The sequence below is a fragment of the Meleagris gallopavo genome, chromosome 7 (genome assembly GCF_000146605.3).
Source record: "Meleagris gallopavo isolate NT-WF06-2002-E0010 breed Aviagen turkey brand Nicholas breeding stock chromosome 7, Turkey_5.1, whole genome shotgun sequence".
NCBI classification, from domain to species: Eukaryota; Metazoa; Chordata; class Aves; order Galliformes; family Phasianidae; genus Meleagris; species Meleagris gallopavo.
In genome coordinates, this window is record NC_015017.2 from 7,446,096 (window position 1) to 7,465,917 (window position 19,822).

The following is a 19,822-nucleotide window of genomic DNA, read 5'->3' on the forward strand; positions in this document are numbered from 1 at the left end:
AGTTAATAATTGTGCTTTCTTCTTCTTCTTTTTTTTTTTTTTTTTGGAACTTTTAAATTATGTGTGCAAGGTATGAAATTTCGTACACAAGGATCTGGCTGATTTCTGTGTTCAGTTTAATTACCTATTAAAAAACCCTTGTACCTGGAAATTATTCTCATTTTCCCTGGTCTTTCAAGGGTGGCTGCACTTTCCCTCATAGATGCTTGCTAGACACAGGCTGGAGGAGCAGCGTGGTTAGCTGCTGAGTTGCAGATCTGGCTGCTGTTGCTTTGCAGCTCTTATCTGTAACATTGATAGAGATCTAGTACCACAACTTCTAAAGCTAGCTTTATCTTTTTAAGGGTTTCATCTCTCTACCTTTCTTCTCTGTGTACGGAGACACTTATGAGAGAATGCTAGTAGGACCTCTTTCCAGTATGCCTGAAGTGTTTTTTGAGGACGGCATATGGACAAGTATTTCTAATATAATTTCTACCTGAAGTCTGCTATGAAGCTAGAAGAGGTGCTGGGATCCTAAAAAGGCTACAGGTGGTCTGAATCCTTATCCTGCCTTGAGATGGACGGGCAGTTATTCTGTGAACTTTTGCAGCCTATTATACGAGACACAGCTATAGGGCTCAGTCCTAATCTGCTCTGCAGTGGTATGACAAGCTTCTGGAGAATTGTTACCATCAGCTCACAGCATTCTTCTTCCCTCATGCTTCCAAAACATATAATTATGTCATGTAGTCTTTAGCTTTACAGAAATTTTGGTACGCACGTGACTCAAAGGTCAGGAAGTCTAGCTGCTTCTGACCCAACTAAAGGAGATGGAACTGCAGAAGTACGTTGGTTGAACTTCACATCTATTTAGAAGCAGTAGGTATGTTCTTACTGCACTCAGTGATCCACTTGTTACTTGCATAGCAATGAGTGTGACAGCTTTAAACTAGGTAACTCTTGCGCTGAACCCAGAGCTGCTGCAGAAACTCATCTGAGAACCCATGTGCATATTGAGTAGTTAACTTGGGCTGGGATCTGGAGAATAATGGGATAATGGAGCGACACAAGGTGTTGGTGCTACCTGGCTTAACAATAGATGTGTCTATGAAACTCATAGCTTGTGGCAGTGCAGATAGGAAACAGGACAACAAAATACCTGGGCGCTGTTCTTAATGGCTGACACTTTGTGTTCCACGTTTCTTTGTCTCTCTGAAACCACGGAGTTCTGCAAGGACTTTTCCAGTGGTCCCTGGAACACATTGAGCAGGTAATTCTTGGATGAGTAATGCCAAGTGTTATTTATGATATGGCACGTTCTAGCACAGACAGGGAATTTATAGCCCAATGTTCTACTGGCTGAGGACTGGTATGAACGACTCAATCTGTTTAGCTCCACAAATCTCAATAGCATACTTATTTCATTTGGAAATCCAAAAGGTGAAAGGGCTTGGGTGTACTGCAGAGATTAATTGTCTAGTAAATTAAAGGACCTGAAACATAGATGATTAGATTTCTAAAAAAAGGCCGGTATCGTAGTTCTCATATAAAAATGCATATTGCCTCCACAGGTTATTAAAAGAACAAAGTTGCCTTGAATGATATTCTATCTGGGTTTTAACCATATAACCATTTCCACAAAACGGTCGTATATGTGATTTTAAAAGTTCTTCCTTCAAGTAACATAAAAACCGTCAGTGTAACGCATAAGATGGAATGTCTTTTGTGTTGCATAATTCATACGAATTAGCGCAATGCATAATTTAATATGTGTACATCTGTTTTGCAAAGAATAATCTCTTTCAAGTCTTTCCCACAGATTAAAGTCTTTGAAGATTAGCTGTGACATCGAAGTCACTTATAGCAATGTTTGCTGCAGCAGAGCCACTAATGAAGTACAAACATGAGTTTAAAGGGTAACATTTGGCAACCCCCCAATGCACGTAAATCACTCTAGTGGAATTCACAATGACAGGACAGGATTTGGTCCTAAAAGCACGTGGGCAGATTAACGTGGTGTAAATTAGGGAAATGTAATTCATTACCTGCACGGGCATGCTGGCTGCAGCCAATATTCTTCTTTCTTCTCTTAAGCAGTTTGAGATGATCACTGCTATATGCATGGGATTGCCATGGTATTTCCCCTGCAAACACAAATAAACAGAACTTTTAAAAATTGAGAATTCAGGATTTCCCGCTGGAAATCACAAACAATGTGGTTTCACTGTCTCTGAGCTACAGCTTTGTGTGGGTGAAAAAGACTCTCCCCATGTTCTCGACCTTTGCTCGTGTTGCTTCAGCTTTACAGCGCAGCACCAGTTAGTGACACGGTCATAAAATACTCATGGAAGTATCCTACAGAGAATATAAAGATGCAACTCTGAGATGCACGTAATTTGATGATCAAATTGCTCCACTGCTATTTGATAGAGCGTTCCTGTCCGTCTTTTCTATGCGTGTTTTCGTCATGTTTTCCATTTTCAATAGGATGTTGCTGTTAGCATGGAGCATTTCAGCCAAGAAAAAGCATGGTAATGATGCAGTCAGAAAGGCATCCTCAGCAGAAAGCAGAAGACTTAATTTTAGTCTATGAACAATTTATCTCCTGCAACAAATAAGGAAGGAAGCAGCAGCAGAGCTTTGGCCCAAGCCAAACAGTTAAAATTTTGACTATTTTTTACACCATCTTAAGGAAGGTGCAGAATTGCTGATGTTTGACAGATAAATGGGTGCCTTGTGAAAAATACTGGTTTTCGCTGTATTTATCAAATAGGAAGGCCTGATAACTCAAGCAGCATCTTTCATGGTGGTGTATTGTTCAGTGTTTCTCAATATCCTTCGTGCCTTTCATTCAAGATTCATGTCTCTTTCATTCAGATGCCCTTCATTCAGTGTTCATGTACCCTTTTTTCATTAGAATTAATCCAATTCTTTTTTCTTCCTGTACAGTTTCTTCTTTTAGACTTATTCCTTTTTCCTCCTCTTTTTGATCAGTTTTTAGTCACATTTATTCTTGCTTTCTGTGTATCTGACTTGATAGGTTTATGTATACTTAAACCAATGCTGTGTTTTGCCTTGTTATCTCATACCAATTGCTCCACTAGAAACCAAGTATGTGGACACAGCTGATAGAAATGTGAGCACACTTTCCGAGCACATATCTATTGCTGTGACAGCAGGCCTATGTTTCTAGCAATTTTCACTAGATAGATCCAGATAATTTCCCAGGTGCTTCTGCATGATTTCATGATGTGTTTTGACTTCCATTGCAAGGTAAAAGAATACTGCACAAAAATGATAATTTTAATTGCAGAGACTTCAAGCTGCTCAGTATTAAATACCACACTTGGCTATAATCTCATTTCTGGTAGAGATGAGGTGATAGACACAGGACTCTTACAGCTAAATGAGTGATATACAAAGCGTTCCCTTCTAGGGCAGCTTTGACTCTCATGGCATTGTTGGCAATGAAAGTAAGCTTTGTGATGTTGCTGGGGTTTTTGAATTCATCCCAGGAGAGGAATAAATGAAGTACTTGTCCCACATGGCCATCAGTGTACACTCAAAGTAGTCTGAGGGTTGTGCCTTCTTTGACTTGTGGAAAAGCAGTTCAGGATGGTAGAAAACCAGTTAGGTAATTAACTAGCTGCAGCTGTTGGCACTGAGGGGTTTTCTGCCCCTCAATGGGCTGAAACTGCTCAGCAAAACATGAGTTGATTGTTAAGGATGAGGATGTGCTTAGTCAGGAGCATTTGGCTGGTTTCAGCTACAGTAGCTTGCATTGCTAAGCCTCATTGTCGGAGCCTTGACTTGAAAAAAAAGCATTTTTTGTAACAAGGCTTGGGATGAGAGTCGTGGTGGGAAATCTGTAACCGGTGTAAATCCACTGACTCATGTATTTATCAGTTGGTCTGATGACTTAAGTGTTATTTTTCTGCTGGTGAAACAGTGTCCTGCCTTCCTCATGGATGGCTAATACACAAGGAGCTTACTTAATATGCAGTGATATCTCTGCAGACTAACTGAAGTGAGAAGTGTTTATTTCCAGCTAACTGCTGTCTAACTGAATTTGGTAAAATTTGATAATGACTAGAAAGCGTTTTAATATAAAGACACAATCCTGCAAGGGAGGTCTTTGGGTTCCTGAGGAACTTCTGGATGCAGAAGCCTGAACACCAGTGTTGGGTTGCAGTACGGAGTTCCAAAGAGCACAAAAGACCTGTGTTAATCTAGGCTGAGGCTGTGATTCTATTTGAAGCTTTGAGTGTAAGGAGGGAGACTTGAAAAAATCAAACTGGCTGCAGAGATCAGTAATGAAATTTTCCCCCAAACAACCCCCACGGAGACCCTGAGGATCCTTTTGTCTTTGCTGTGTAACAAGAAAGATTCAAACAGAGCCTGTAAGTAAATCAAAACGAAATAGAAATCTCTTGGAGCTGGAGGACACTCCTACACAGAAAAAGCTTTCAAAAGCCTCTTGACATTGGGATGTTTTAAAATCCCCCACAGATGAATGCCAGGTATCAGGGACTTTCCTAGCATTTCTAGATACCGTTCATATGCAAAACATGTAAAAGCTCTCTCTCTTTGTTTCAGAAAGGGAAAACCATCTGAATCAGGAGTTGAAATGGAAATTAACTATTTTTTCCCTTTTGTAACTCAGACGGCCCTAGTAATCAGTTGTGCCTGTAATGTTTCTCTCACTCATGCCTGCCTGGCACTTGTTCGATTCTGCTTGATTCGTTTCGCTCTTCCAGCAGGCACAGAGCAGACCGACAGAGAGCTGTCAAGGCTGTAGCCCCCCTCCATCTAAAGGCTGGAATGATGCTCTGCAGCTGCTGTGGTCTGAATACACATCTTGTGACCAAAGGAAGGCAATGGGCCTTTCTGGCACCCAAATGAAAGCACACAGCAAGCTGTGGGCAGCTGGCACGAGCAGAGCAGTGTGCCACAGCCAGCCTGTCATGCTCACCTAGATCTGTGGTACTTGTGCAACGTGAACAGAATCATAGGATCACCAAGGTTGGAAAAGGCCTCTAAGTTCATCCGGTCCAACTATCCCCCTACCACAATATTTCCCACTAGCCCATGTCCCTCAGTACAGCACCTCCAAGGACGGTGACTCCATCACCTCCCTGGGCAACCTATTCCAGTGCCCCACCTCTTCTGCAGTACTTATAGCAGGTGGGTTGTAACTTAAAGTTAAGAAATTGATATGAGTAAACAAATTATAACGTATCTTAAGAGTTACAACTTATTAAATGGCTATAATTACTAAGAGTAACAATAGCTAATAGTTTTTGAATGTCAAAATAATCACTGATTTATTTATTTTTTTCTCTCCCCGTGTTTTATACTTCTCAAAGGAAATTATACTTCAAACTGTGCCAGCCGGTATTATCAGTTAACTGTAAGCTTTTGCTCTTCTGTACTTCCATTTTGTCTTTGGTTGAGGGTGGGATTTGGCTTCCAAATGGCAAGCTGGAACTGATTTCTTATCGTTGAAGAAGTGGTGCAAGTTGGGAAATAAAGAAAAGCTAACCGAAGACAGCAAGCTTGAGCTGATGCAACAAAAGCATTGGCAGCTGGGGAAGGATAAGGGATGTTGATTCTGTAGTTGTGCAAGACTGTGTTATTAATGTACTTAAATGTGTGCATATATATATAGAGAGAGAGAGAGGAAAACTTAGAATCATCTTTTTATAAATACCAACAAAGAGAAGCCTGTGGTTCACTTTTCATCTGAAGTTTCAAAAGGAAATCTTATTTGTATCTACTACTATAGCAGCGATTTTATTGGTCTTAGAAATTTTCTTTTTCCTCTCTTCTGTTTTGGAGAGGTCTTCTGTGCTGTGGTTTAGAACAAACAACAATTGGTCTTATTTGAAGAATTTTACTTTCAATGAGTGCCACCATGATGATAAATTTAAACAAATAGGTAGTAAAACTTTCATTCTGAACAGATGAACGTTTTCTCTGATTGCTGATGACGTTTTCTGGGGAGAAATCCCTCCTACCACTGCCCAGAATGCACTGTCTGCACCTCAGAGGCATCTGTTGTTGAAGTATCTTACCAAATTATGAAGAGAAACAAAAAGGCATTTCTGCACAAAAGATGGATACATTATAGTGTGCAGCATTTAAACATGTTAGGTGAATTTTAAAACAGCCTGAGTTGTTTGGGATGTTTTCAGATCCTCCTCAGGGGTTGGGAAATGCAGGACTCTGATTCCCTAAGTTATGAGATAATGGAGAAACTTTAAAATACATGTTATGGAACTGCAAAGTACATGTGCTGGTACAGAGAGCTGTCAATTTTAGTGTTGGAAATGTACTGCTTTTCTTGGGAAGAATTAAGAAATCTATACCAGAGACTGGCTCTCTGGCTTACTCTGCTTCCCCCTCCCCCAGCATTTAATAATTTTCCCCCAACAATGTTGTGTAATTTCCCCTGGGTATCTCCATCACAAATAGGATCACTCCCAACCGCAGTGATATTGACAGCTTTTCTTTTCATGTGTCAAAGGTCTCTATACCATGCATGTCTATAAATGAGTACTTCCTTATATGCACTACAGAATATCCTGACTCTGTTTTCTGTGTTTCAGTGATGTGACTAGAAGGGTTTGGCTGCTGCTTACTACCTCTAGCGTACAAGGATGGTGTTTAACCTTTAAAAAACCCCAACTTTTACCTGCTTTTCAAGGTGACCTTAAAAATGGTTTGAGTAGGTTTTAGTGCTTTCGAATTCTGAAAGAGTGCATTTTTTACTGTAAAAACCATCAGTGCTAGCTATTTTCTGTTGGTTCTGCTTGCAAAACCCAACTGTATGCCTTTCAGGCGTGTGCAATAAAACCTTTATTGGCAGCATGGAACTGTTAACTATGACAACTACTGATGTCTTGGTGTTGAGTGAATATTTGATGGAAGGGAGCTGGGACACAGACAGGGAACAGGATTGCAATGTCAAGAAAGAACACGTTGCCTTCCTTGTTGCTTTCTTGTGACACCCTCATTCTACCAAGCTGGATATTCAGCATCTTTCTAAATAAGCAAGTATCTCATCTTGTAATGAAAACAAAACAAAATAATTGTCATTTTTTGCCTTGATTTATTGTCCCTGTTTGTGCAGGCAGGCAGAACAGCTATCTCAGTGTACTGGCGTACTGCAAGGACCGACTGTTCTTTCTCTTCTTTGGTGAAGAGTGTTTTTTTTTGTTGTTGTTGTTGGGTGTTTTTTTTTGTTTTTGTTTTTTTTTGAAACCCTGCTTCTCAGTACGTTCTATTCTTACTAAGATTCTTTTTTTCTACCAAAAAGATGGCTCTGTTCTATTTAGGTCTTTAAGAGGAAGTACCTGTGACTGCTCTTCTTCGATTCTTATTTTTAGATTTCCCCTCCCGCTTTCAAAATACCTAGGAGAACCTTAAAGGCAGACTCATTCTTTTAGACAACTCCTCTGAATGTGGGAAGCCCTAAATCATAACCCTGCAGTGTTGTGTTTCTGCTGTACTCATATAGTACGGTACGTAACTTCCAGAAGAGCATAAACATTCTTGGGAGCACCTGCCACCAGAGCAGAGCTGGGGTAAGCTGTGAAGGCAGAGGTCCTTTATTCCATACTCTGGTTTGCCCCTAAACTCCACTGAGTCCCTCTCAGCACAAACAAGAAAGAGCCAAGGGGTGGTCTATAGGAGCAGTAGGCTTGTCAGCAGGTAGTGGGTGAGATACAGCTGCAGAAAATACACTGTTGTAGATCTCATCATCACACGGTGCGACTGTGCTGCCCCAGGGAATGAATAACGTAGCGATGCTTCTTAGTCAAATGAAATGTTTCAAAATAATCACACAATTTTCCCTGCAAAAGAGGGCAAATAGCGGAGGGCATCTCATTTTTTATTTCTTTCCTCTGTCATTTGGACACAAAGCCTAGAGCCCCATTAGCTATCCTCCCAGGCAGATCTCTGTCGGCAGCTGAGCCATCAGAGCGAGCAAGGAGTGCTAAAGGTTGTATTTTCTTGATTTTTAAACATCTGTGCATAAGCTAACTCTTATACTCCAAAACATTTTACTTTAGGAAGAACCTTTTTGCAGCCATGCATTGGAATCCTTTGTTAAAAAAACCTCATTAGCTGCCATGCAGCTGCAAGCCTGCAATCACTGATGGCAGAGGGTTGGCTGGTTAGCATTCGGTCTGGAGATTGTATTCAAGGTTCCCCACTTGCACGCCAAATTATTTTGTAAACAGCTTTAATGATTAAGCTTGAAAACATGCTGATGGCAAGATGCTAATGTGAAAAGCCAGCTTGGATGGTATTATATAAAATTCGTTGCTTTGTTGATGTATCAGGTTGCATGAGCACTAAACACATGTAAATAACATTTTATGTGTTGGGTTTGTTGTTTTTTTTTTTCTTTTTTTTTTCTGTGGTGTGTTACAAACTTTCTCTATGTTCCATTCTCACCCCATTCTTAGCTCTAACAGGAAACTGCAACCTAAACATCAATGGCTACATTTCCATTCTTTGCAACTGTTTCTCAGTACAGTGCTTACTAGAAATATTTGTTAAGTACTAATTGGAATATCCTAGCTCAGATCTAATTGTTTTTTTTTTTTTTTTTGTCAGTTTTCTTTGATGGTCCAAAAGAAATAACGTTAGGATCCCTCATCCTTCTCCTTTCTGATACAGAAACTTGTGTTTACAGTTACCTGAACTGAAATAAACATCTTCATACATTCATCTTAGTTGTGTCTGGAGGTGCTCAAAGATGTTTGGCTCTCATTACAGATGGAAACAAGCCACACAGTATGACTGAGAAACTGAAGCAGGAGCAAGAACACTCTACCACATCCCTATTGTAACAGCGTGGAAAGCAAGATGCTGTTTGTGCAACTTAGAATTAGGGTAAGTTTAATATGGAATGAAATGCCCTAAGGTTAACACGCTTTGGTTAAGAGGACAGGAGGTAGATTAAGATGCTGTTGCAGATAATTTCATAACAATGTAGTGCTGTGTAGGTGGAAGAAGTATAACTAAACTATTATTTCCCAGCTCCATATTTTAAATCTGTTTCTAACGGCTTGTTTTGGTACAATTGGTGTGGTGAATCTTAATCTCCCTCTTTGCAAGGATTCCCCAGCCTGCTCAAGGTGTGCACGCAGTTGTGGTTACCCAGGCAGGTTCCCCTCTGCCTGCCTTCACCTCATCTCAGGCTCTAGCAAGGCTGGTGAGCAAGTGCAGATCACAGATACCTCATAATCTGCTGTGGCTGTTAAATAAATGTCATGAATATACATCTTTTATGGCAAAATGTTCCCCAGAGCACAACATACCCTCATTAGCTCAGGTTTCAATGGTAAATGAGAGAAGTAGCCATTCTTCCTGTCCCTGAAATCAGTTATTTCGCTTCTATAAGAGATTTATATAATCTGATTTTCCCCTGAATATCATAAACAGTATTGTGACACAGATGCATGTTGCTGTTAATGAGAAGGGGTTGCTTTCAAGAGTTATCATGAGACTAGAGCGTCAAGATGAGCTGTGATTACGAGTGGGATGATTCTGGGAACTCCTGCTTTTTCCTGGTGTTGTTGTCGTATGCCCATTGCACTGCGCAGCCCATCTCTGTCTCTGAATTATAGAATCATTAAGGTTGGAGGAGACCACTAAGGTCATCCAGTCCAACCATCAACCCGTCACCACAGTGGCCACTGAACCAAGTCCCTCAGTGCCACATCTACACAGTTCTTGAAAGCTTCCAGGGATGGTGCGTCCACCACCTCTCTGGGCAGGCTGTTCCAGTGCCTGACAACTCTTTCTGAGAAGAAATTTTTCCTAACACCTAACCTGAACCTCCCCTGGCACCACTTGAGGCCATTCCCTCTCGTCCTGTCACTGTTACTTTGGGGAAGAGGCTGACCCTCACCTCACCACAGCCTCCTTTCAGTTGTAGAGAGCGATAAGGTCTCCCTTGAGCCTTCTCTTCTCCAGACTGAACAATCCCAGCTCCACAGCTGCTCCTCATAAGGCTTGTGTTCCGAACACCTCACCAACTTCCTTGCCCTTCTCTGAATGCATTCCAGGGCTTCCGTGTCTTTATTGTATAGAGGGGCCCAAAACTGAACAAAGAATTCAAGGTGCTGCCTTACCAGAGCTGAGTACAGGGGGACGATTGCCTCCTTTTTCCTGATGACTACACTACTTCTGATACAAACCAGGATGCCATTGGCCTTCTTGGCCACCTGGGCACACTGCTGGCAAAGTTTCTGATAGCTCAGCATGGCTCAGGCAGCCAAACCAAGCCTAATTTCCAGCTCTGGCAAGGGAAGAAGCAAGGGCGCAAGGATATCTAAGATGAAAAATCCCTAGATAACTCAGAGACTGTTCCTACAAAGGCAGGAGGGGCATGAGAAGAGCTGTGTCTGTCTTAGATCCTCAGTCTACTGGCAGCCCTGCAGGATCCCTGCAGCCATGCTGCTCTTACCAATCAAGGATTTTAGCCTGTGAGCGAGGAATGTGGGCGGCTTCTGTCCTAAACAAGTAATTTTGCCAGTCTCTCTTGTGCACCAAATCTATTTGCATGTTTTGAAGAAGCTTGCTTCAGGGATAGGCACAGTTATTTACAAGAAATTCTTCAGAAAGCCAGGATATAATTGTTTATGGGCTAAGGTCTTGCAGGCTGTTGCATTTGAAATTTAGTTCCTAGAAGTGATAGGCAGCTCTTTGGAGCTTAACATCTGCCCTTTACATTCTGCTGTCATAGCAACAGCACAAACCATGTCCTTGTGACTAATCTGCTTTGCTTTTCTCCATTTAGGCTTTAAACAGGAGAAAGAGTCATAGGCAGAGCTTCTTCCCTCCAAACATATTCTCTCCTCGTCACTTTATAGAGCTACTGCTCACAGGAGCAGGACTTCTGTAGGAGGAGGGACGTAGAATTTAACCTTAGCAAGCAGCTGTGCTCTGCTGTCATCCACTGAAAAGCATCGCAACAAAAGGCCAATCTGCTGTAAAGATGAATCCAATTTACTGGCTAGAGGAGTAATAGGAATATAAGAATACAAGGGATTTTAACCTAAAGCACTGATCCTTTTTAATAAAATACGTGCATTTTTACCAGTTTTATGTCAAGATGTAACATTTTGAAAGAGCAAGAAATGAATAGAGAAGAAAATTACCGAGAGTTAACAGCTTAGCTAAGTTGCTTTCAAGTACTTACAACTTTTTTTCACATTGTACGTTTCCTGGTCAATTCTTTTTGCATCAAGGTAATTCTGGAAATTTCAGCAGTCTGAGCAGAAATGTCATGCTCCATTATTATTTCTGTGGCGGTAGAAGAATAGGGGTGGTCTCTGTGACCTAAAAACAAGGGTGCTAGGCTATTTTTCTGCTAACAGTTCCAGTCTTCACATTTTGCAGCTCCTGAGATTGATAATAGCTTTATATTGCAAATACCAGTCAGGCAAGGTCTCTCTCTTTTCCCTGCTTCCTTCCTTAATCCCATGGAATAACGAAGATGTCTGCATACAAATATTTCAGGTGGAGCACAGAACTTTTTCTCTTCCATAATAAAAAGGAATCACAGTGGAAGCTTTCAAATGGAGGGTGTTTGGCTGTGCTATTGGAAACTAGCTGGCATAACAGCACGAGGAATCTTGAGCCTGTGCTGCCTGGGAAGCAGCTGCACAAACCATTTGTCAAGTGGCTATTGCTTCCTCTTCTAAGGCTGGCCATCACAACTGACTTAATTGTATTACTAATTAAGCAGTAGTCCCACACTTTGTCTTTTGTCCAGATGTGCAGACTGTGCTATGAGTGTTCTGTATTTGTAATTACTTTATTGCTGTCACTGTAGCATGTAGAGACCTATACCACAGCTCAGCTTTGTATTCTGTATGCTGGTTTCCAGCGCTATCTAGCTTGACAAGCCATATATAATTGGCTCAAAATAGTAAACAAACAATGCATTCAGGTCACATATTGAGGTTGAATATCTTTGTGGGTCTACAAGTGTCTGCACATCTGTGTGTGGTACAGAGGAGGGAAGGAAGAGGAGTGAACTGTGAAATTTCAGAGAAGTGCTTGTTCTAGAGAGCAAACAGAAAGATGGGATCGTGGTGTAACTAACCTTCAGAGAAAACCAAACCAAGACTGTTCATAGAGTCACCAGGAATGAAAAGATGTTTAGTGATGTAGCTTCCACTGTTTATTTAGGGAGCCAGTCAAAGTTAGCGAACAGTCTCTAGTTTCGCAGCATGCCCTTTCTCTCACTACCATTTCAGGACAAAAGGATTTATGGCAATGCACTATATGCTTCAGTCACCTTTTCTGGTATTATCTCATGAAGCAGTCACAAACCCGCTCAAACTATGAGAGTTTTGTATCTGCAAGTGCACCAGCTTTGGGTGGGGAGCCAAATACTTCCAAACTTCTCGGATACATTCCAAAAAATCAGGTGCATCTACCAAGAACACACACTGCATACTTTGGCTGAGGAAGCAATTACCATTTGTGTTCTAGAGATCGGACTGTAATGTTTTCAACAACAGTACAGATGTGATACAGATTTAGTAAGATTTGTTCTACTCCAAGCTACAGACGTTATTTTGGAAATAATAATAAGGCTGTGAATTATAGAGTTAAAGGTTATAAGAAACCAGGAAAAGCTCTAATAGTGAAAGTGTGCTGTTTGATGTCTGGTGGTTTGCATGTGTATTTTGAAACGGAATGAGTGGCTTTTAATCTAAACAGACGTTATTTGTTGTTTTGATAGAACAGAGAAAGGTCAACTTATTAGTAATAGAGCTGTTGTGTTTTTTGTTCGACTGGAAATATTTTACTGCAAACCCCAAGATGGAAGTCCTTTTTAATAAGCAGTGCAATTCCAGCATCTCTGGTGGTGTTCCCTCAGGAGTTTTGTGTTGCTTTAGACTGTCAACCTGCAAACCTCTGTGGAGCAGAGAGTTCATTGCTTGAGGAAACTTGCTAAGTCAGGGCCTGTAGGACTTGGATTTCACTCTGGCTGTGTTCACACCAGCTGCTAGGTCAACTACTGTGTATGCACTCTAGGCTGATGCCTCATTTCAGCGTCCTGAATTTCACAGAGGACACAAAGTGGCCAACTCGAGCTTAGAATAAAATAAGTGGCGTGAGGAAAAGAAGGAGCAGTCTTTACTTTGGTAGAGCCTGTAAGTACATACATACAATCCGTGTGCATATGCGTGTTGTGATGGCGGAGTCAGAAATGTACAATCTGTTGAGCCAGGAATAGAACTGCTTTTTTCAGTGCTCTTTGTACATATTTTCTCTGTGAGGGAACACCTAAGGTGGTGAAGCTCTGGCTCAACCCTATTGTGGCAAAGTGTCCAAGTGACCATGAAGGAGATCGCAGCAGTGACCTTTCAGCTGTCCATTCCAAAAGCAGTTAAGTTGTTTGAGCAGTGCTGAAATGAGGGTTAGTGCTGCTACACAAACCATAAAACAAACAAACAAACAAAAAGCAATAAAGGGACTTGGATTTCAAGTTATATGCATAACTTCTTGCATAACACTGGAAGGAAAAGTGATAGCGGCGTTGCTTTTTTAAGAGGACCACCATTACAGACATAGAATAGAAAGGCATGCAGCCACAGTGATACCAGAATAATTGACACGGTAGTATGAAGATGCTCCAGATCAATAAATTCATATAAAATTAAGAAAATGATTTTGTAAATGATACAGTTTTCACTAAAGTACTTGCGGAAAACACCATCATATGAGAGAAAAATCCCCAAACTTTTGTTAAACTCAGATGTGTATCTATTTTATGCAGAAGACAAATAGATGTCAGGAAGTAGGTGACTAATGAAGTGGAACTCTGAGAATTCTTGCCTTAAATAAACAATTACTAGGGGAACATTCAACCAATCGAGGTAAATATCACTTTTCAGAAGCCTAAAGGAAAATCCTATAAGCAATTCATAACAAGTAATCACAGCTAAGAACAAAATAGCAAACGCGGTTCCTTTTTCAGGGTGCTGTTTTGCTAAAGCCAAAATACACGTTGTTTTCCCTACGACTGTCACAGCTGATAATATTTAAACGTGTGCGTGTGTCTGGAAAGTTGGTAATCACACTTGTAAACTTCAACATCTATAAGCACTGTATCAACCTATTTTTAAGAGCTGGGTGAGACGTAGGTATGCGCTGAGCCAAGAGGTGACAACATCGTTGCATCTCAGTGACGTGAATGAAAAATGTGGATTATTTTTCCACATGGTTACTGATAGCCTCTTACTGGAGGCTTGTTCTTCCCATAGCTGCCTGGAAAAGGGAATAGGGAAACTCTGAGCTGTGCACAGGAACAAGCTGTGTTAGCAGAGGTCAGGCATTGCCCTTAGAAGCCAGGCAGTGTGTGCAATTGGTTATCTAGAGTAACAACATACCTGAAGCAGCTTTCTGATTCTTTTCAGGTTGTGTATCAAGAGAAGGTTCTTCTCTTGCGAAACCCGGTCTAGCTGTTCATCCACTTGAATTAGGAGGTTCTGTAAAAGGATGGTTGCCATTGCTTCGTTGTTGGATGCAGCCTCCCTTGAGAATGAATGAGAAACGCACGTTTTTAAAATGTCATGAGAAGTGCCAAACTATCTGTACAGAAATTTACAATCCATTGTGAAATAAAAGCAGTAAGAAGCTCGATTTAAGTGTATCATGTAGAACTATGTAAATAATTGATTTTACGATCCCTGAATTTATACTCACCAGGCTATGGACTCATCCAGAGGGGAGACGATCAGAGATTTTCAGTCTCAGTTTCCGTGAACACTTAAACATTTTTAGCCCACTCCCTGAAGGAAATGAGGCTTATGCACAGTGTGAGCCAGAGTCTCTCTCCCTCTGTCAGTCACACAGACATAATTTCTCAAGTTGCTGCCTGCTTTCAGCCAAAGTTGATAGTGGGCTCAAAGTCCAAAAAATACTGTATCTGTACAAATTTCCCAGAAAACTGGCAAGTTGGTAGAGGAGAGGAATCCAAATTAGTGCCTCCACTGAGGAAAATGGCAGTAATAACTTGCTCCAGGAGGCAACAGCCAGATGGCCAGTCAGCAGATATATATCTTCACACCAGGCACCAGATGAGCCTTTGCCCAGCCAAGCTATATGGGGATATGAGAAGACTCTGAAGCTACTGGTGAAGGGTATGCAGGGGACAGAGGATGCAAATAATATGGAAACAAGCCTTTCTAGTTCTGCTATTTATGGAACAGCTTGTTACAGGAAGGGCAGTAACATTAGTGAGCAGGGTAGAGGAAGGTAGTCTTTGGACTGGATGGCCTCCTTGTCCTAAGGTTACTTTCTCCTTGTTCCCCAAATGGTAGATACCTGTTTGAGATATACCTGCTAAATCTGGCAAAAAGGAGATTTTAATGATTCCCACATTTCCACAGCCCCGCTGCATGCTATAACCTTCAAGGGAAATTGTCATATTAATTAGCTGATATTTTTTTTCAATAGTTCTCTGATAGACTTGTGGATTTAGCTTCCCAAATTGAGACGTCTCTTCCTGCTGCTATTAGTATAAACATTTTTGGGTACTTAGTTCTGAATTTTCTTGAGATAACTATTGATTGAATTTGATCTAAATTTCTGTATAAATTTACCTTCTAGAAGACAATTCTTGCAAATTGCTGGTTTGTTCTCCAGAACTCTTCGTCCAGCTTTAATTGTGATTTGGACAAGAGGAATAATTATGTGCTACAGGAGGTAAAGGGATAACATTTCCATAGAAAACTGAGTTGCATTATGTTTTTCTGTGAAAAATCTAGTACCGTTATTTTCACAGAATCACAGAACTACCAAGGCTGGAAAAGATCTCTGAGATCATCCAGTCCAAACATCCACCTATCACCAATATTTCCTACCAAACCACGTCCCACAGTACAACATCTTTTTGTTCTTAGATGATTTTAATTGGATTTTGCTTAGGAATAAGTTCAAATAACAACTCCCCTTCAGATGTTCCTTAAATTTGAAGTTATTAGGAATAGAAATCTGTGCTCTAAGAAAAAGGATCCAAGCCAGAAATGTTATAATTGAATATTATATTTATATTTAACTTTAAATATGATGGTTTTTATTAAAATCATTATTTCAAAATATGCAATTGCAATTTTCAACAATACTCCTTTGTATTTCACATAATATGTGGTAGTTTATTAGGAAAAACACAGTAATGAATTTATTCTGTTGGGGCACGCATGACCATTGTATATAAAATAGGTTCAATGGAAATTGTTATTTAATAAGTTGAAGATAATGTTGCAGCTTTAACAGGACTTTACTGACACTGAATCTCTTAAATAGATGAAGTGTAATGTTAACTCAACAAGATAAATCCATAAATTGCAGAATTACTATTCTTGGAATGTAGATGCCTGCACAGTTCACAAATTAGTACCCTAAAATCTGACAGATAAGGTAAGAACTGCTCATGAGGGAAATTTTAAGAGAGGGAGCAAATGTATTCCTTACCAGTCTTGGCTTTCTACCCATTGTGCCAGCAGATGCCGGATTTCCATAGGGAAGTTATCATCATAGAACTGGTCAACTTGTTCTAAAAACTTTATTTCCAGTTGCTGAACTTGACTCCATTGGGACATGCTGCAAAAGAAATAATTAAACTTGTTTGCCATTGAAAATAGCAATGTATTAGTAATACAAAGTGTACAAAACATTTATTTTCATCGCAGTTCTTTTTTTTTTTTCACTTACGTATTTTAATATTCCTGGCTAGTCTCTGTCTTTAAAAATGTATGTTACTTGGCTGAAGTTGGTCAGTTAAAAAGGAAGAGGGAGAAAAGCAAGTAAGACAACTACATGTTTTAGCTCTTACACCTCTGCCAGCTTTCTTCCTTAATGCGTACGTTTTGATGATTATGAAGTGGGGAAATTTGTGCATTATCTCTTCCCAGAGAAGTAGTTCAGGACTGTATACTTCAAATCCAGCTTAAACTGTTCTTATGAAATAGTAGTAAAAGCAAAGAATTTGCTTATAACAATGAATTCATACTGTTTTATGTTGTGCTGTTGCTAGAGCCACATGTCTTACGTTTGGAGAGGATAGCTCACTTAAGAATGTAAATTATTGTTCTATTATATCTTTTCCATTGTTACTTGGCATAGAATTCTGAGATTTGGAGTTAAAAAAAGAAAAAAAACAAAACTTGGGAAAGGTATAGCCATATGAAAACCAAAAGAGAAGCAACAGTGGGATCACCCAGTCACAGGCTCTGAAATTCTTGTCTTGGCTATCCACCTCAATTAATTTTTGACTCTCTCCTGAGAGTTACAGATTTTTAGGTGGGTTGAGTTGTCTTTAAATAGCCACTGCTTTCTGTGGACCGAAGAGATAGCTTTAGGTGAGCAGACTCTCAAAGCAGACACCTCAGTGACTCCTTTTCTATTTGGGCAAAGATGATCTTTCCGACATCTGTACTCTAAGGTTGCATCACATCATCATTAATCCCACTCATGAAAACATTTTCATTGTGATTTTTTTTTTTTTTTGGTTACAGAAAAGCATATTCAAAAGCTGAAGTACAATAAGCTCATGTTAAAAAAAATAAATAAATAAACAACAGAAATTGATTTGCTGCTGTAGCCCCACAGTATACTAAAGAAACCTGAAGGTTGCTCTGAAGGGTCCCGTTGGATTGTGTCACTGCTCCTACCTACACTTCCACGTCGTTCCAGCATTATCACATCTCCTGTGTTGCACTGAAGGATGCAAGGAGATAAACTGACATACTCCTGTATTGCACTGAGAGATGAACGTTGCCTCAAGGCAGACTTTGCTGGGTTGTGATTCTAGCTGTGTGTATCTGCAGAAAAAGTCAGCAGTAGCTTTGGGAACAGGCCGTTATGGATAAGTAGGTAAGGGGCACCCTGGGGCCTTCCACCTTGGTCCTCCTGTGAGCTCTGCCCATGGTCTTGTCCTTTAGCAGGGGTTGTCTGCCCCTCATTGCCTTTGTTCACACTAACAAACTATGTACAATACAATGCCATGGACTAAAGATTGCACTGCAGGAGGGACAACATGGTGTTTTTGGACATTTTTGATAGAATTTTTCCCTGAGAATTAAAAAGATGAGGTTTCATCAAAATTGGCATTTTTATAAAAAGCTGACCTTTTTATAAAAAGCTTTTCCATTTCCAACTCTGAGTCATAGTTTCATAATGTCAACATTTCAAAGGAGAGAATATATATTTTTGGAGCAATACATAGGAACATTTTCCTATCTCTGTTGCTACACTGGTAATTACAAAGAAATCACAGGCCTTATTTCTTGAGATACCTACAAAAACCAAATCATAATGTAATAATACCTCATGTTGAGAAAATAAGATTTGTAAGTCTGCTTGCTTCCAGAGAGAAATTTTATTGCAGCTTCTGGCAAACTGTGGTGGTTGTGATATCCACCAAGTCTTAAAAACTTTGTCTTTTTGTACAAATTAAAAAAAAAACAACAAGATGATGCTGCAACCTCTTTGGACTTCCAAGCGATGTGCAGGGGTGCTGGCATACCCCAGAGCTTGCAAAGGGCAGGTCTGGTCTGTACCCAGGGTTCTGGAAACACATTCAATGCAATACATCCTGCTGCAGGTTTTCCTTTTGCTGGGAGCTGTGCTAAAAGTTTAAAAGCTCAGGACACCTGTAATTTATATTGGATCTCCCCTGAAAGCTTGTTGAAGAAATGTACCGCGTTTAAAAATTAGCATCATGCTATAGCAGATGAAATGCTGACAGTGCAACTGTCTCTCTTTTTATGTTGTGAGGTGCTCACTCAGATACTTTTGATTTTGTCTACAGTTACGACCTGTGCTACCGCCACAACGTTCCCCTCTGGCAGAGAAAACTTCCCCCTGACGGAGAGGCCCAGCGGGGCAGGAGCACTGGGGAGCCCCAGGACCACGAGGTCCCCAAGTCCAGGTAAAACACTCCTCCCCACCCCCTTACCCCCAAGGTACCCTGAAGGCTCCAGTTGGACGGACAGATGGACAGACAGACGGACAGACAGACGGACAGACAGAAAGAGCCCCCCAGCTTGCCTGTGCAAGTGGTCCCTGAGCTGCTGGCGGTGTCCCCAGGCGCGGCTGCCGTCTGCCCCACGCTTTATGCTGCCCCAGCTCTGTCCCGGTGGCTTTTCCTGTGCGTCAGCTGTGCACTCACCGCCCCAGGGAGTGGAATGGAGCCGTGTCACAGTTTAAAAACATCACGAGTAGCACAACTCTTAGTGGCTGCCTTATTGCTTTGTTTTTGGTGATGAGACGCGTTCAGAGCAGCTAGCGGAGAAAGGTGAAAACGTTGGCTCTTGGATAAGAAATGGCCAGGAGGAGGTTGTTTATCAAAACGTACCCCAAAACATCAATCAGTTCTTCAGTTTGTAATGTGGTACCGCGGCCCGTGCAAAGGGCTTCTCCCCCTCTCCCCAGGGAGGCACAGGGCCAGTGCCTCTCCTGCACGTGGTCCCCGCTCGCTGCCTTTTATGACCCACACTAGTTGAAGGGCTCGGGGCTGTCCCGAGAGTGGCTCAGAAGCAGAACGTAACCACACCACACGCTGCGACTTCCTGCAGCAGCTACGGGTGTTTTGTTTCAGGCAGTGCCTGAGATGCAGGAGTCCCCTCTGAGATAAAAGTCTCGGTCCCTGCCTCAAAGAGTTAGCATTCCGACATCTTCCTTGTCATCATAAAGGCTCTGACAGTGGGAATGCTCCAAGTACTTTTTTCCCCAAAAGAAGTTCATTTACTGAAAGAGGATTGGCGTAGCATTGGTTGCAACACTGCTAAAGCCAAAGTAA

At 41.1% G+C, this 19,822-nt stretch overlaps 1 protein-coding gene across 1 annotated transcript in view; it reads right to left on the reverse strand.

Annotated features, from left to right (window-relative positions):
• STAT4 (signal transducer and activator of transcription 4) overlaps window positions 1-19,515 on the reverse strand; it is a 39,560-nt gene extending 20,045 nt beyond the window's left edge. Inside the window, exons 1-5 of the mRNA XM_003207431.4 lie at window positions 19,072-19,515; window positions 16,495-16,623; window positions 14,409-14,553; window positions 2,028-2,126; window positions 1,142-1,234 (exon numbers count right to left, since the gene is read on the reverse strand). Coding sequence (XP_003207479.1) covers window positions 1,142-1,234; window positions 2,028-2,126; window positions 14,409-14,553; window positions 16,495-16,622 — 465 coding nt within the window. The 5' untranslated portion in view covers window position 16,623; window positions 19,072-19,515. The remainder of the gene's footprint in view (window positions 1-1,141; window positions 1,235-2,027; window positions 2,127-14,408; window positions 14,554-16,494; window positions 16,624-19,071) is intronic.
• Between the last annotated feature and the right edge of the window lie 307 nt (window positions 19,516-19,822).